The sequence below is a fragment of the Tamandua tetradactyla genome, chromosome 21 (assembly GCF_023851605.1).
Source record: "Tamandua tetradactyla isolate mTamTet1 chromosome 21, mTamTet1.pri, whole genome shotgun sequence".
NCBI classification, from domain to species: Eukaryota; Metazoa; Chordata; class Mammalia; order Pilosa; family Myrmecophagidae; genus Tamandua; species Tamandua tetradactyla.
Genome location: NC_135347.1, coordinates 4,711,243 through 4,729,774, shown reverse-complemented (window position 1 = coordinate 4,729,774; position 18,532 = coordinate 4,711,243). Strand labels below are relative to the sequence as shown.

The 18,532-nt window shown below is 34.1% G+C and overlaps 1 protein-coding gene across 6 annotated transcripts in view; it reads right to left on the bottom strand.

Annotated features, from left to right (window-relative positions):
* CEP120 (centrosomal protein 120) overlaps positions 1 to 18,532 on the bottom strand; it is a 119,593-nt gene that overhangs the window by 35,171 nt on the left and 65,890 nt on the right. For all 6 annotated transcript variants that reach the window (XM_077138806.1, XM_077138809.1, XM_077138804.1 and 3 more), the window contains 4 exons: positions 16,805 to 16,897; positions 15,371 to 15,532; positions 13,833 to 13,955; positions 8,572 to 8,670 (listed from right to left, as the gene is read on the bottom strand). In XM_077138806.1, coding sequence (XP_076994921.1) covers positions 8,572 to 8,670; positions 13,833 to 13,955; positions 15,371 to 15,532; positions 16,805 to 16,897 — 477 coding nt within the window. The remainder of the gene's footprint in view (positions 1 to 8,571; positions 8,671 to 13,832; positions 13,956 to 15,370; positions 15,533 to 16,804; positions 16,898 to 18,532) is intronic.

Below are 18,532 nucleotides of genomic sequence, written 5' to 3'. Positions count from 1 at the left end.
TGTGATACAAACAGCTGTGGGTGTGAACTTTTGATAGATGGAGGTGTGACCCTATGGCAGGTCATAATTAGTTTACTGGGGTCCTTAAAAGAGCTGACAAGGGCAGAGGGCCCAAATACTTGGAGACAAACAGAAGCAGCACAGAGAGGTGGCCACTGGAACCTGGAGCTGAAAGCAATGAAACCGGGAGCAATGGGCCAGCAAATATCGCCATGCGCCTTCCCATGTCACAGAGAAACCCTGGATGTGATTTGACAAGCATTTTTTGAAAGTAGGTTTCCTCTTGTTGGTGCCTTAATTTGGACATTTTCATGGCCTTTGCATTGTAATTTGTAACAATAAATCCCCTTCATAAAAGCCAATCCAGGCCCTTCTCGACCAAAAGGGGGAAGAGTGAAATGAGACAAAGTGTCAATGGCTGAGAGATTCCAAACAAGAATCTAGAGGTTATCCTGGAGGTTATTCTTATGCATTAAGTAGATATCACTTTGTTATTCAAGATGTAATGGAGAGGCTGGAGGGAACTGCCTGAAAATGTAGAGCTGTGTTTCAGTAGCCATGTTTCTTGATGATGATTGAACAATGATAAAGCTTTCACAATGTGACTGTGTGATTGTGAAAACCTTGTGTCTGATGCTCCTTTTATCTACCTTGTCAACAAAGGAGTAGAACATATGGAATAAAAATAAATAATAGGGGGAACAAATGCTAAAATAAATTTAGTTTGAAATGCTAGTGATCAATGAAAGGGATCAGTAAGGGGTGTGGCCTGTAAATTTTTTTTGTTTGTTTGATATATTTTTCTGTTGTCTTTTTATTTCTTTTTCTGAATTGATGCTAATGTTCTGAGAAATGATCATGATGATGAATATGCAACTATGTGATGATATTTGAATTGCTGAGTATATGTGTTGGGAGTGTTTGTTTCTTGTAATTTTTTTAAATTAATAAAAAATTTTTTTAAAAAAAGCCAATCCAGGGAGGGCCATGGTGGCTCAGCAGGCAGAGTTCTTGCCTGCAGTGCCGGAGACCCAGGTTCAATTTCAATATCCAAAAATTCCACTTTTAGATATGTTTCTTGGAGGTATGAAAGTATTCAAACAGTTATCGATCATAGGAAAAACTGGAAACAAAACTATGTCCTCTGCAAATAAGTCCTGAAACCTAGCTCAGTCTCTCCAGAACATTAGATAGTTCCATCTCCCTACCCCATATTAGTGACAGACCCTTTCAATAGCAAAAATTTAGAATTGCCATAGCCCAAACAACCCCTAAAAAGAGGGATGGAGAGATCAAAAGTGATGGTGGAGTTACACAGAGAAGACAGAATTTAACAAATGTATATGAATGCTGAATCATTAAATTGATATCTCTTTCAGTCTCTAGTATTTTAGAACAGTTAGAAGTAAAAACCTAAAATTGTGAAATTGTAACCATGTCAAACTCTGAAATATGTTCTACAACTAATTGTGGTGCTGTGCTTCGAAATTTATTGCTTTTTTATATACATGTTATTTTTCACAGAAAAGAAAAAAAAGTGAATTGTGATGATAAAAAGCATATATTTATTCCTTCTAGCTTCCTATATTCTGGAGCAGCTAGAAGGAAAAATCTGAGATGATGGTATGGCAGCCCATGACAAACTCTGGGATCTGTCCTATAACTACTTGTTGAAGAGTGCTTTGAAAACTGTTTCTTTTTTATTTCTTTGCTTTGTATATATGTCATACTATACAATAAGAAAAGTTAAAAAAAAACACACACAAAAACTATGTCATCTAAAAGAAGACTGTAAAAACAGTGGTATATGCATCTGTTTAAATTTTAAAAAGTAATAAAGATGAACTACAGCTACTTGTGTCAACATTGTCAAATCTCATATATAATCGTGTGTCAAAATAGTCACAGAACAATGATTAATAGAGAGTGATTATATGTATTCAAAGTTTAAAAATATATAAAACTAAGAAATGTTGTTTATAGATGTCATAAAATTAGAAAGAAAAGCACAACGATATTAAGTACCAGGTTCAGGATAGTGGGTACCTCTGGAGTAGGATAGGATGCAGATAAGAAAAGATGTACAAAGGGTTTTCAAAGCACTGATAATGCTGTTTCTTAAGCTACAAGTGGGAGGAGCCATAAGACATCCTCTTTGGAATGTGTGATATATTTCATTTTAAAACAGAAAGAAAGGAAAGGAAATTTGAATAAAAATACCCCTAACTGTCATTTCTGGCGGAGCAGGGAATGAGATAGTGATTTTTTATTTTCTATGTTATATGGTGCTGCAGAATATTCTTTTATTTTCTTTTAACTAGGCAAGCATGGTTGCAAAGAAAAATAATTTAAAACAGTAAGTCAGCTTTTAAATTTTAGGTTACTTTGTAAAGTTATAACTTTTTAAATAAAGCTAGAAACATTTTTATTCTAAAATGTATAAAGCCCTTACTTACATGCGTTGAATTTTTAATCAAGGATATTGCATTAATAATAATAACACACACATACACAAAAATTTGTGGTTAGTGAAAGAAATTCTCACTGCTGCCAGGTGCTCTGGGTTAAAGGCTCTTCAATCAAGTGAGTATAATCTTTATTTTGCCTTGGCTGCCTATAAATCTAGAGAAGAGATGTAAACATACATACACTAGACTAAACAGCAGCTAAAAAGCGGCCACTACTTACCCTCCCACTCACACATACCATGTAAGTCTGTGGGAAAAAACTTACCACTAAGCTAAGGAACTCAAGTAAAGTTTTCTGAAAATAACCCAGAGCTGACAAGTCAGTAGGAGGGCCTGGATGGTTTCAAGACACAGTTTTTAACCAAGATTTGGACCTCCAACTGTTTTCTTAAACAAAGATTTACATCCCATCCTTGGCTAAATTACTTATATATTAATCAAATTAATTACTCTGAGTGGATAAGCAGGAGGCTGGACAAGATAGTGCCGAAGTCAGCCAATGAAGTCTGGGTTGTTTTAACTAAATATATCAGCTTAGTTTTAAACAGATCTACTGTGCACAAATATGGTAAGGGCCTCACATTCTACACAAAATCATAGTCCTGTTTCCTGTCCTGGGGATAAACAGATCTAGTTTTAATATATTTGACATAGTAAAAATGTTAAATTTTTCACAATTTATATCTCATAGCAATGGTTTGTTTCTTTTTAAAAAGTAATGACTTTATTCTTCCTACAAACTATATTCTAAGGTGTGAAGAAATGCTTTTAAGTAAATACGCTATCACTTAGAACACAAGGATTAAAGCAAACAATCTTGGTATCTGCAGACCAAATTAATACAAGTTCTGTTTTGGCTTTAAAGTATTTCTATATTATTTATCATCATGGAGAATGGAAAAACAAAACTAAACTTTTTAGTCTCTTAAATGTCCAAATTTTCCACTTTTTAAAGCCGCTGTCACACTCCATCCCAAGACAGTAAACCCAGAATGCATAGGTAACATTTTCTTGTTCTCTAAACCAGATTCACTTTTTGCTTTACTTATTTTAACATCATCATAGCTGTTGCCTGCCCAGTTACAAAAGAAGAAAAAATGTACAACTGGAAATTTAGACATTTACGGTTTCTAATCAGAAGAAAGATTTTTCTAAATAATTAGAAGATTATATTTTTTAATTCACCAACTGACTATAGTAGGTTACCTTTGAGTAATGGAAATCTCTGTTTAAACATTCTTTTGGCAATGGGTACCAAGTATTAGATCTTATTTCCAAGCTTTACCAGCTGGGTTTTGTCATTAACGTTTATTAACAATCTAAGATATGGCTTTTGCCGTCTAATCTGTATTACACAAATGTTTTGTATGGCCCTCCAGAGAGTTTTGCTGTGACAAATTATTGGCAGAGATTATAGCCCCGTGGCTATTCACCAGAGGCAATGTAAAATTAACATGGTACTAATCCAATTTAAACAAGAAGTTGAACAAACAATCCTCTGAACAAAAGCAGAAAGAGGATTCCAATTTTATATTCAAACACAATAAATGTGTTTTTAATACAAAGTTTTAGGAAAAAATTTGAAGTAATTTTCACACAAAATGAAACGTGCCAATTTGATGAAGGTATAATTTTAATCTTCCAAAAACAGTTAGTGGCAGAGGACAAACTCACTATGGTAATCCTAAAATCCATTACATCTTTTTCTTAGTATAACATCTTGAATGTGGTCTGTAGATCATCAGTGATTTCTAGTAACCTCAAATCTGTTTACTGAGTAATTTCTAAAGCAGAGAGCCTATGGGATGAGGCATAAAACTGGGCTATAGTGAAAAAGGAATGAAGATCATTGTACTCAAAAAATGAGACTATCGGGTGGGCCATGGTGGCTCAGCAGGCAGAATTCTCACCTGCCAAGCCGGCGACCCGAGTTTGATTCCCAGTGCCTGCTCATGAAAAAAAAAAAAAAAAAGAGAGAGAAATTATTTTTTTTATTACTTTTATTTTCTAACTTTCAAGGAGAAGTATGGAGTTGAACTAGTAATTTAGCACTATGTTTTGTTCTCTTCTTTTAATATACTTACAGCAACTTGAGAATAAGAAGGCATCTGAGCACTTTAGTGGTATCCTCATCATTGGAAACAAGTAGCTAAAATTACTATGCCCATAGTTTCTGGGCAGGAGGGTAGGAAATACATAGGAAGAAAGGGTAAACAGAAAATAAAGGACTAAATGGAAAGACCCAGAAGAGAGCAAAACCATATGAGGATGTATTTTTAGGAAGGAGAGGTAGTTGGATGGGAGCCTTTCCTACTGAGTCTCCTTTTAAAGGAGACCGCCTCAGTACCTCAGTGTAAAACTAATAGAGGCATGGGTTCGGGAAACTTCATTAAGAACACTACTTATTTACTCTCGTCTATTTTAAAAACCACTTTTTAAAGCAAAACCATTAAAAAAAAATGTAACCTATCAACATTCAAATGTGAACTCCAAAAAAAATCAACTCAAAGTAAAAAGTTCACGGAGATTATGATGAAATTATGTTTCAAAAATTGTAACTATTACTCATTTCTCCAAAAGAAATGCTCTAATCAACAGCCAATATACTTTCTCTTCTTTTCAAATTATTTTAGTAATGTCTTATGATTAATTATCATTACATTATTCTCTCATCCTTTACCAATTTCTTCAGTGGCAGGTGCTATCTTCTTCCCCATTTACTCTTCATTTTCAAAACTTGAAATGATTTCAAATCTAGTAATTATCTGAAAATTCTCTTCTTGAAATTTCTCCCTTAACTCTGAGTAACAAACACATTAGCCCAGCTGTCCTCTGGTTTTTCTAATACTTATTGTCTATAATTTTTGCTGACTTTGCTTGCATTTCACATGACCCTGCTATATTCTTAAAAGATTAGTCCTTCCAGCTGAACTTTACGTTCCCTATGGAAGAAACCTGTTATCTCCACAGTATCTAACCCTGGGCAAAGTGCATAACAGGCTCTCAATAAGTACTTGTTGAATGAAGGGATGAACAAATGAACTAACCATCAACGTTTCTCCAGACTCAATGCACTCACATCCCTTTATGCCCAAACTTGATAAAGTTCACCTAATGACACTCCTGAAAATCTGCACGTTCAGCTCTAACATCGTTTTTTCTTCTGTACAGTTCTGTAGAACATCTACTAAACTACTATCCAAAACCAAGTTCCTATTATTACTCTTATCTTACCCCACTTCTCTACTGCTACCCTGTGTGACAACATGCTCCTGTTCTCCAGATTTAAATGATAGAGCCTATCATTTCTTTGAAGAGCTCACAAAGCATGTCAATACGTGTTATGTTTACCAATATCCAAAGCTAACATCCAGTGCAGTCCTTACTGACTGAAACCCCAAACCCTAACATAATAGCTTTGTGGCTCATCCTCCTTTAACAGTTACAAATTACTAGGTGGATACTATCTACCAAATACTGCATTAAATGTTTCACAGAGCTCTCATTTAATTCTCAGAACAACCTGTGAGAAAAATCTCATTGTACAAATGAACAGACTAATGAGAGATTAAATTACCAAAGTTACAGAAGTAGTAAAACGTAGAGCCAGATTCAACCCAGATCTCTCAACTCCCAAGGCTGTGTTCTTAACTAATGTATACTACTAGAATTTATATTTTGTTGTCTTTAACAGCTGTTCGCATCATATTACTTCCTTGCCCCCAATTCCACAGGGACTCCTATTGTACAGATGTTACCTAAATATTTTGGCATGTGACTTTATATTAGCTTCTCTTCTTTCACATTAGTTCTTATTATCAGAGCAAAACTTTCTAACAGTCAATGATGCTATTTTCTTTGCCAGGATAGGACAAGAAATGATGATTTGTGCCTCAGTACTCTGCCAGAAATCCCCTTTTACAGACCAAAGTCTTCCATGGCTCACTTTCTTCTTGAAAACCTTTCATTCTTTGGTTTCAATGGACTTAAACCATAACATTGTGAAAGGGAAAGAGCCTGAGCCTGGAGTCTGGTCAAATGGCTCCAAATCTAGCTCTACCATTTAGTACTCGTATGATCATTGCAACTTACTTAATGTCTCTAAGTCTCAACCTACAAAATGGGAATAATAATATTACCTCTAGATAGGGATTTTTGTTAGGATTAAATTAAAATATATAAAGGGCTTAGCGTAGCACCTGGCCCACAGTAAGCGCTCAATAAATGCTGGCTGCTCTATCAGCATCATTATATTATCATCACCTTTCTCTCTAGCTGTTGTTTCCTTCATTAAATTTCCTTCTTTCTTATTAAACATAAGAATTCCAAGTTCTATCTGCATTAGCTTCAAATATCACCTCTGCAAAAGACTCTTTCATCTGTTTTTAAGCTCAATCATCCTCCCAACATCAGATCCATATTTCTAACTACTTGTTGAATTTCTTCCTGTGAAAATTAAAATATCTAACTTTGCGGATCCTATCTCATTCCTACTCCCCAACCCCCAAGTCAGCTTTCTGTCTTAATGACCATATTTCCAAAACTAGAAACTCTTTCTGGTCATTAAAGCTTGAAGTCTTGACATTATCTTTGACTTTCTACTTTGTATTCTAGTCAGACCTATTCTGCCTATAAGATCTACCAATACCATGTCTTTCACAAGAATCTCCTTGTTGCATTCCTACCTCTAAAGACTTAATTCAAGTCCTTATAATCTAAAACAGCCTCTAAAATGGGCCCTCTTCTGCTCTACAAACATAGTCTTTTTACTTTATGCCTCTTTGCTATAATCAATCCAGTCATTATATTTACATTTCCCCCAATACTCTACTGTATCTATAAAATCCTACCTAACCATCTCCAGAGGCCCATCTCAAATACCTCCTTTTGTATACTTTTTCTAAGCCCTATCAATTATTTGTACTTTCCCCCCTCCTGAGCACTTTATACATTCTTTTCAAGGTGCTTACTATTAGGCAGCAAATATTACATTTATGGATGTTTTCTCCCTATTATTATCAAATTGTATGCTCCCTGAATAAAAGCTCTATGTCTTACTTATAACTGTACACCAGAGCAGTACCTATGTCTTGAGTACAGGAAGCCTTCAATACTATCTTATTATTCACTCATTCATATAATCTAATCACTTTGTGTAAAGTTATTTTATACTTATTGATGTGTACTATCTGTCTTCATTTATAATGCTTACAATTTTAATTCATCTATAAGCCATGTTAGGGCAAACCGCCTACTACTTTTTCATTTTCATGCAGTCTAGTACTTACTGCTGTGTGAAGGTGATTAACATTTAGTACAATACCACAACGTGTTTAATAGCATTTGACAGTTATAGAGACACATTAAGTAAAATATAAACTTGAAAGATGCTATATGCCACATTTCATTCAGAATAAAATTGACATATTAAAGAAAAGCAAAATTTAGAATTATGAACCCGAAAAATTTTTAGGTCAAGAAGATTAGACTCAATATAAATCTTGTTCATATTATATTTGATTTTATTCATTTGAAGAAATTACCCCCACAATTAAGATTAATTTCTCATGAAGTTAATAGCATTTGTTGTCTAGTAGCAAGAAGGAAAAAAATGTAAAATAAGAATAATTCGGGAAATTATCAAAATTTTCAAACTTTTAAAAAATTATGTAAAAATTCCCTGTGATCCCTTTAGTGGGTCTCCTTAGGAAAAATATTTATCATACATTCTTAAATTTAAGGACATGTTAATTTTTTTTAAAAGTTATCCTTAAATTTCCCCCTCAAAAGCATTCCTGATGGAAAGAAATTAACATTAAGGAGAAAAGAGTTGTAGTTTTACAGATGAAAGTAAAGAAATTATTCCCAATTTCTCTGGGGAAGACATCTGGCAATTTTTAAAAAAGAACCTACAAATTCTTTCAGTTTTCTTTAAAAAGTTGGATCTTATACATAACACTTTAGGGAAAAAAAGTCTTAATCTTAAAAATAGCCCTGAAGATTCAAATGCAAACATACAGATATTGCCAAATATGTAAGCTTGTAAAGAATCAGGGAAAAAGACGTAAAAAGAATAATCCATCATCAGCTATAAACTACATACCTGTTTAAGTCTGGCAAGTTCTTTCAAAGCTCGTCCCCATTGCTGCTTGTAATGTAGTTTAGACTTAGTTGCAGATTCCAACTTTCTTTCAAGTTCAACCTAACAGTGATTAAAATCATATCAAGTGAAACACTATACCACTGTGTACAATCACTGAAAGGTAATATATACAGAAAGTCTGGCTTAAGAAAAGAGTTTATGTAGTGTAACATACGACATCATCTAAGACTGTTATATAATTTACTCTAAATATTATGGCACATGAACATTTTCTTGTTTAAAATATAGTCTTATTTTTATTGCCTAACAGCCTATACTAAAAAGAACTGAATTAGTCTTAACCTTCAGACAGTTACTATAAATGTATTTAAAACACATATATTGTATAAAGATCCACTATGGGGTGAAAAATACAATCATTTTTCTACAAAAAGCAGTTCTGTCAGCATTCCAGTTTAGCAGGCACTCCAAATCTTAGAAATCAAATTATTCCTTTTGGAGGCCTATCATTATGTGGAATTTTATCTTATAATGACAAGAGCTAAAAGAGATACTTTTATAACTATATTTTGGCAAAATCACAGAACACTGAAAACAGTGAAATGTTTTATCAGAAAGCAGTTTATTAAGAAAGAGTACAGTCAAAAATATTTTAAGAATGTTAAAATAAACCCAAGAGTAAGAAAAATAATCCTCCTTAACACATATCTAACTATTATTTTCTATTTTTCCTCAAACATATAAGAAAAACACAAAAGTGATTCAATAAAAAAAAAAACTGGTTATTTATACTTGCAGCAGGCAATCTGTTGTGCATGAAATGAAGCCAACTTGGCTATGTTTTTGGAATGTCTTCTTTCAACATTTCAAACCAAGTACCAAACAAATTCAAGTTGCCAACAGACAGTTTTACTATTTAAGTGATAATGTAATAATCTGCCTGAATTATAGTAAAATGCTGTTACTCTGAACTGGTAATTATTTTCAAATCAAGTCTAATTTTTCCCACATACACAACTCCTAATGTTTTGTAGGAAAATAAGAATGAAGGCACTATCCAATAATTAAAACTTCAGAAAACTCATATGAAACTAAAACGAAAGGGAAAACAGATTGCCAAATTCCCTTTACAAAAGACCAGACAAGTCTTTGCAGTAATATATGACTACATGGAGTCAAGTTTTTTTTTTCTGCTTTACAAATCCCTAGTGCATGGATTTAACTTTGTTGACATTTCACAACTAGAGTCAAGGATACTTAAGTTGAATAGTACTACTGAGATTATTAAAGATGATCTCTTCTACTTATGCCCTAAAGATGCGTACATATTTAACAACTGGACATACCTCAGAGGAATAGCAAAAATCTTTTTTACAGCTATGGGATAAAGAATAGTATCCAGTTGTAAAAGTGATTATGTCCATGGGTCTTGGTGGAGGTCTAGTACACTGGATGGGCCCAAGGGTGAGGGTTAGGACAAGGATGAAACTAGAGGGACTACTTATATCCAATGGACCAAGGCCATCCGAAAAAGATGTCTGGGTAGGTGGTAACAGTTTTATCAAAATTATTAAAATAATTCACATGTGTATAGCTATTTACACTATAACTTAACACACATGAATAGTCATATAATTTCTTTATTCTTAACAAATGAAGAAACCTATAGACAGTAAATCTTAGAAACAATCTTTGTTCTTTAAATTCATTCCTATCACCAAATCAATGTTTCCTAATTTTTATTTATTTATTTTTAAGGGCACATACAGATTCCTTTGTGATTCTAAAGAAATATATGGACCTAATTCCCAGAAAAATGCCCACAATCAAAATTTTCATATGATTTTAGGGTATTCAAAGACTTCAAGTTAAGAGCCTTTATTTTAAGTGTATTTGAGAGTTCTGGAAACCTTTGCACTTGTATTTTTATTTAGGTTTTCTTGGTCCAAACCATAGGCCAAGAATACTGAAGGGAAAACTTGGCTCCAGCCTAATAGCTGAAAGCTCAGGGGAGACTGAGAACATCTATTCTCAATGCTTCTATTTCTACTCTCGATACACCAGTGATTCTAGATCTCTCTCTGAAGTATGGAATTGTCTTTGTCTTGACTCCTTCACTCCTCAAGTCCACTCTGCCACAAAGAACTAGTTTCCTTCCTTAAAATAGTTTCTTATATTTATACTGCTATCACTATTTCCTTAGCTCAGGGTCTTCTCGCCTCTTATCTTGACTATAAAAAGTTATCTCGACCAGCAGCCTCAAATCCTATATATCACTATTAGATGAATTTACCCTCTATTCAAAAATCTACAGTAGCTCTTATTTGCCTACAGAATTTAGTCTAAAACCCACTGCCTAGGTTTCAAAGCACTCCAACATATCATTTCCATCCTGGCTGCTCAACATTCCTTTAGTATTCCTTGACAGGAAACCCTCTACCCTAACCATGTTTGTGTCCCCTATGCTCCTTCCTTGCCCAAATTATTTCATGAGCCTGTCAATTTCGTTTTCTTCTCTGCTTACCTAAATCTTAAGGTCAGCTCAGATTCTACCTCTACAAAATACACTCTACTATATTTGAACACCACCAGATGGTTTCTCTTTTCTGAATTGCCAACAGTTTCCATCACTTTCCTGGGTATTTCATAATACATAGTAACTTACTGCTCTGAATCATCTCCCCCATATACATTGCAAGCTCTTTAAAAGTGAGGTCCCAAAAGAATAATATATGTTTTCTTTCATTGTCTTTTCTTTTTCTTTCATTTTTCACATTGCCTTTGGATGGGATAAACACATAAAAGATATTCAAAAATATTCTTAAATATATACAATTTAGCTTGATTAAAAATTTCTACAATTTTCCAGTTTATCTGCTCTACATCTACCCTATAAATTATAATGCTTTCCATATTTTTAAAAATTCCCAATTATTTTCAAGCCACCTAAAAGAATTTTCTAGCTAAAAGGTAATCGTTAACTATTATTTACTTCACACATAAAAAACTAAAATCAAGAACTGAATTTGGTAAAACTGTATTTTGATGTTAACTTATTTTTAGACCATGTCAATGAAAATGGGAATATATTTGTATTATGTTGCAGAGAACCAAAAATCATAGACTAAAATCATAAACTTTTTCACTTATATCTTATCTTCCCTTTTTTATACTTTTATTTCCTTTACTACTTAAGAAATAAGATTCTGCCCTCTTCTGGTTCCAAAAAAATTTACAGAGAATTTTCAGAAGAGTTGAAAAGCCTTGATGTACAAGACACTTAAACATGCTGGTTAAATTCATCAGGCCAAATACTGGTGCAGTTTATTTATGCATTTCTCTCTGCCTGAAAAAGTACATGGTACTGTTTATATTATTAATATGTTTAATGGTTTGTAATTCTTTTGGTAGACACACAGTTGGAAGAAGGAATTTTAAAAATCATTTAGGGTGGGCCGCAGTGGCTCAGCAGGCAAAGTTCTTGTCTGCCATGCCAGAAACCTGGGTTCGAGTCCTGGTGCCTGCCCATGCCAAAAAAAAAAAAAATCATTTAATGTTTTAAAACTGATGTGGTGATGATTGTACAACTATGTGATATATTGGGAGCCATGTATTGTATATTTTGGATTGAATGGTGTGTGAATATATGTCAATAATTACATTTAAAAAATCATTTAAAATTTATTTCGGTGGTAGATATTAGTTAACCAATCTATATTCAGAGAAGATGAATCCTTGTGTTACAATTTTGATATATCTGGTCCCTGAATTTCCCTAAGGTAAAATGAATACTCTTTGACACCCATGTAGCAGATCTTATAAGAATATGTGAGATTTTGTCTAATGAGTACTTTCAGTATTTCAGGTAGGTACTACAGAATTCATATTTATAAACACAGAAATGCTTTTAGTACTTGGTTTTCTTAAAGGAGGGATTGGGAAATGTCTAGCTGGAATTCAAGTTCAATGGTGGAGGAAATGGCCAAGAATGAAGAAATGAAAAAACTGTGCCAATACATAAGAAGCGGAATCAACAAAACTTTGGAACTAATGGACTGTGAGGGTAAAGAGGGGAGCCAAATATAGCTACAGCAGTGGACAGGCTGCGGAAAGACCGTGTTCAGAAACCTAGATGAGAAACAGACTTAGTGGAAGATGACGGAGTTTGGTTTTGGACATTCTGGGATGTCCCATTCTGTGGCTAGATTTTTGGCCACAGATAATGGAAAAACTGAGATGTCAAAAAGTGTATGGTGAGGTAGCCCAGCAATTTGGAGCAACAGGGAACTCATAACTCCCTGAAGTAGGAAAATAGCAAAAAGTGGCAGTGTTATTAGGAACCCAGAAACTGGAACTGTCTAGCAAACTAGAATCACAGTGGGGACTGCCTGAAGGAAGGTGGAGAGAATGACTATCTGATAGGAGATGGAGCCATAAAAAGATCCAACCGCCGCCAGAGACACTAAAGGAAGAGAGAGAAAAAGAAAAAACTGTCTTGGCTTTTCCCATTCCCACCAATCAATCTTCTGCTAGTGCCCCCCAGTGGCCGAATATACCTTAAGAAAAAGGGCAAAGAAGCCTTTAATACAAAGCAGAGAAGGGAAAGGCAAGAAACTTCTAAAGGGAATTTACCTAAAATTATTCTAAACTTCCAAAGGTAATTTTCCTGAGATGCTACATCTTTTTAATAATGCCTAAAAAAACTATCATTTATATGTGATGTTACCTCAAATCTGTGATTTAAATAAATGATCTTGTCTGCGACACTAACTCTAGAGAGCAGTGATAATGCAGAGATAGTAGTTGTAACAGCCCTAGCAAAACTGAGAGTTAAAGTTTAACACTAGATTATTATGCGAAAAACAAGAACACTAGAATCAGGGGATACAGAATCCAGGGGCATGGCAGCTAGTGCCCAACAGTGATGGCACCATCAGCAGCATCCTAAGTAGAACATTTTTTGACAGAATATTGGCTATGCCTTGTGTCTTGTGCTTTCTGCCTATTTTCTGAAACTTTTTTTCAGTATTTCTGACAGTTTTATGAATTTCTTTACTCTTAGAATCAGTTAGTTTCTGTTGTTTGCAATCAGTTACTCTAACTAGTTATAAACCAAGAAATCCAATGTCATGTGCCTTCACTATCTGAAGTCTTCTTTGATATTAGAATACTACAGTGAAACATTATTATCTTCTATTTACAAGTAGTACTTATTGATTTTATAAATTGCTCATTGGGAACAGTTAAGCTGACATGAGTACCTTTTCCAAAGTGAGAAGATTTATTTCAGACTGCAGACGGATTTCTGGTTTGTTGTTCTGCTGATCCTTGAAATACTGGAACTCTTTTTCCAAAATCTTATACTTATTTTCAGCATCATTAAGCTGTATTTTAAAAGAAGTGTTTACAGTCATTTAAAAACAATGACATTCAACTTTAATGTTGTCAGAATTAATCCAACTGAGTCATTTTTTTCTTATTCTAAAGAATGCTCATGGAAAATTCATAAGTACAATAAGGAAAATGAAGATTCCTAGTAATCCTAAAATCTTAGTAAATTAACTGCTTAACAACATTCAACTTTAACTGTATGAAATTTCTTATAAAACCAATATCATGAAAAAGTTTTGGTTAAATTTTAGAAGATTTAGAAATACAGATACTTTATACTTCTTTTAAGATACCACACTGAAGCTATACCAGACTATTATTCATGGAAAATAAAAATTAGCTTAATTTTAATGTAGTATTTGTTACTGTTCTTATAATTTGATACTATACAAACTTCATAATTTCAAATACTCTTACAACTTAATGTAATTTTAAACATTATTTGGTTCAACGCTTTTATATTTACAGTAAAAAAATTGAGGGTCAAAGAGCTAAATAATTCAGGTAGTGCCAAAGAGCTAACGAGCTGGTTAGCAGAAGCATGAATAGAATTCAGATCGTTTCATTTCCTACAATAATGCTCTAATGAAAGCATGTAATAATTCCGAAATTAAAAAATGGGGGGAGGGTAGACTACCTTGACAAACATTCTATTGTTTCCTTTAGAATAGTTTCAAACTACAAAAAGAAAAAGAGGTCAATTTTTTTTTTAATATGGGAATTTTTAAATCAAATGCAAATGAGCACTGTTAAAGATGCTTTCCAAAATCATATATCCATATTGCCAGCCACCATGAGATAAATGAATTATCACTTTCCTAAGATGTAAGACTTAACTAAATTTGTAGCAAAAATGGAACTTAAACCACCAATAAAAAAGGAATTCTTTTAAGACGACAAATACAAACAATTCTAATTGGGATTTATCTAGCAACATTAGGTAATGAAGTGTTCATACATGAAAGCTTTCCATATAACTGAAGTTTACAACTTTTAATATCCAAACTTTAATTTTTAAAGTTGAATTAAAATCTTTCTAAAATATGTCACTTTCCAATTTTAAATCAAAGGTTAGTACTTTCTTTACCACTCAGGAACATTATTACAAACCATTATTGTACTAGTTTGTAAAAAGCTCTAATAGGGCATGCTGGGCTCTTTTTCCTTAGCTATGTGGCTCAAAAGCTACAGTGATTTTTGAGTTCTGGTATTCTATATGTAGTCCTTAGATTCTGACATAAAAAAAGAAGATGCAACTTAAAGAATATTTGAGTCCTAGTGCAATAATTACGATTAATCACCCAAATCACTATCAATCTTATGACTTTGTAATCAACTATTACTTTCTCTTATTTCTAGAATGCAAATAAATTCTAAGGATAAGAAGATGACAGGTACTTTATCCAACCTGCTGCTGTAGTCGGTGTTTATCCTCTTCAAGCTGCTTGATCTTTAACCTTTCTAGCTCCACTTGGTGAACACAGTCTTGTTTAGCCCTACGGATAGCATCCTGGAGTTCTTGCAGGCTTCGCTCACGTTCTGATTGCAGTTCCTTTTTTTCTCTTTGAAGCTTAATGCAGGTGCAGGATTAGACGGCTGGGCTATTACAAGCTGCATTTTACTGTTCAATATTCTATTATCCTTAGATATGGACCAAATCCTACTGATTTATTTTCAGACCCTTTTCAGTTATTAGAGAGTTAATATTTACGTAAACTGAAATAATAAATTTTCCATCACTTAATACTAACATACAAAGTACATAAAAAAAATCCATATACAAATTATTTAAATTCAATTGAAAAGGCCTTCACCATTTAAAATCTTATTTTAATAAAGTCCACTTATTATGTAAGTACATATGCTCAAGTTTCTCATCTTTTAGAAACCTCTCATTCTCTATCTAATCACATAAGATGACAGGGCCTTTAGAATAGGAATAATACTGTATCTACATGTATTTAAGTTTAAACATCAAAACCAATTTAGAAACCCCAGAAAATACACAAAAATAATATTGGGGTGATTTACCAAGAAAATACTATGAAATACATTTTGGGTAGAGAAGGGACATATGAATTTAATGAGGAAGAAATTCTAATTAATCTGAAATGACTTATATAGAATTTTTTATCATTAGATTTTTTTTGGGGGGGGGAGCAGTGCATGGTCTGGGAATTGAACCTGGGTTTCCCACATGGAAGGTGAGCATTTATACTGAACCACCTATGTACCCAGAAATTTTTAAAAGCAGTTAAGGTTAAATTTAGTAAGGCCTAATAAGAATGTTAACTAGACATAGTACCAACATATGTTCTCATCTCTCCTGGGATCTAGATCTAATCTTTTCTTTTTTGCATGGGAAGGCACCATCATCATCAGTTCATGAATCGAACCTGGATCTGCAGCATGGTAGGCGAGAATCCTGCCACTAAACCACCATCGCACCGCCCTAGATCTAGTCTTTAATGGGCAAGAAAGATGGAGATTCACATCTCCTGAAAAACAAAATGAGGAATTTGGATCACTGAGCCTGGGCTACATTTTCTTTGACCAGGGAGTGCAGCCATCCACCCTTCCACACAAAGGGAAAAAGTTAGTCAAAAACTTCCACAATTGCAGAGGTCAGCCAAGGTTGGCTAAAACAGAGTTAACTACTTCAAACACAAATGCTTTCTACCTGTTCCTTACATTCTTAACATTAAAAAAAAAAAGCTTTGTCCAGTTTAACAGCAGTTTTCTCCATATTGTCTGAAAGACAATTTCCATGAAATATATTACATATGGAATATTTGTAACATATATATATATATATCTATATATATACATATATATGAAGTACCTCAGATTCTGCACTGGCAAGCTGCTGTTCTCGCTTTTCCAAATCAATGAGGGTTTTTTGAAGTTTTCCTTCTAATATAGTATATTCAGCCACCTAAAAGATAGTAAAAGAAAAGTTACCTTCTCTTCCCCCCAAACTCACAGCACATACAATTCAGACACCAAATATATCATTTCACTGAAACAGAGGTGCTGAGAATAGCAGTCATGAATTACATATACCTATTCAAATAGAAGTTTTTCCTACTGTAAGCTAAGGAAGGAAGTTCATCCAACTCTGCTTGGACATCTCTAATGATACTTAGTTCCTGACAAAATGATACTTAGTTTCCTGATGAAGCCCATTCTCTTACAGGACAGTCAGACTTCTAGTAAAATCTATGTTTAGTCAAAGCCTATCTCCTTAAAACCTGCCTCGTTCAATGCTCTAATATCTCTCGGAATTCCTTAGCTTACTCACTTAAGAACTCTCTCTCTCTCTGGAACTAGTTTTTGCCAGATCAACTAGTCAGTCACAATTCAGTCCTCTTAGTGGTTCAGATTTGACCCTATACTATAGCTCCAGTAACTGAGTTGCTGATCCCTTAAGCCAGAGTCCTTGCTGGAGGCCTTAGCCTAGTACCCCATTTCCTACAGGTTAGAGTTATGTTCTCTCAGACCAAGAGACCTAGCTGCTCAGCCTACCTCTTGGTTTTCAATCTTTCAATTGCGATTTATCATACTTTTATTAGGACTCTCCAAACCAATTTTTCCACCCTCCTCATTAAATAATCTCCAAGTCCCAGGCTGCTTTCTTATCACCCAATAAGGCCCTGATTTGATGCTCCATAAAATCTCACCCTTTAATCCTGGTTCTACTCTCGGAGTAAAAAAAAGAAGAAAAAAAAAATGTCCTCATGTATTTGAGCCTGGTGACAGCCATCACATCTCCCTCTTAGTTTTTTTCCCTCCACTACACGTTTCTTCAACTGTTATTCACATACTACGATTCTCACATCCTCTAATATCTTGGATTTAATCTAAAGCCTAGCTATTTTCTTTCCAGTCCTTTCAAAAATAAGGTATCCAGATGTGATATCATTGGTTCAAGGACCAAAGAACATATTGCCAAGGAATAGGGCACCACATGTCTATTATTTCAGGCTAAAATTGTGTTTGCTATTTGAGTATCCTAGTCATACTGTTTGTTAATATCAAAGAAAATTGCAAGTGGTTTTGATTTTGTTTTTAAACCTGGAATCACTATGTCCAATGTGTACTTGTCCAACTGACTATTTTAATCTGACTACAGAATTTGACACTTACCCATGGTAAAGTTCATTTTCATAATTTAGGCCCAGCATACCAACCAATCAAGGTCAATCTGCATATTGATTATATTAACTCTACGACCTAGTTTTGGTTCATCTGAAAATCTGCTAAGCATGCCTTTCATCCTTATCCAAATTACTAAAGATGTGTCAAATTCTGAGCACCACACTCAAAAAGCCATTTAGAAAGAGACAAGTGACCAGTACGGGCAAGGGAATATTCAAAACCTATGTTCTTCCTCTAGCAACTCAAACATCTGTGCTCCCCAGAGTTCTATTCGGATGTGCTCTCCCCTCAAGCTACATAACCTCCTTGGGCAATCTCATCTAACCACTATCACATGTACTAAGAACTCCCAAATTTATAGTACAATGTCAAATCTCCCTCCAGAGTTTCTGACCTATATACTGAAATATCT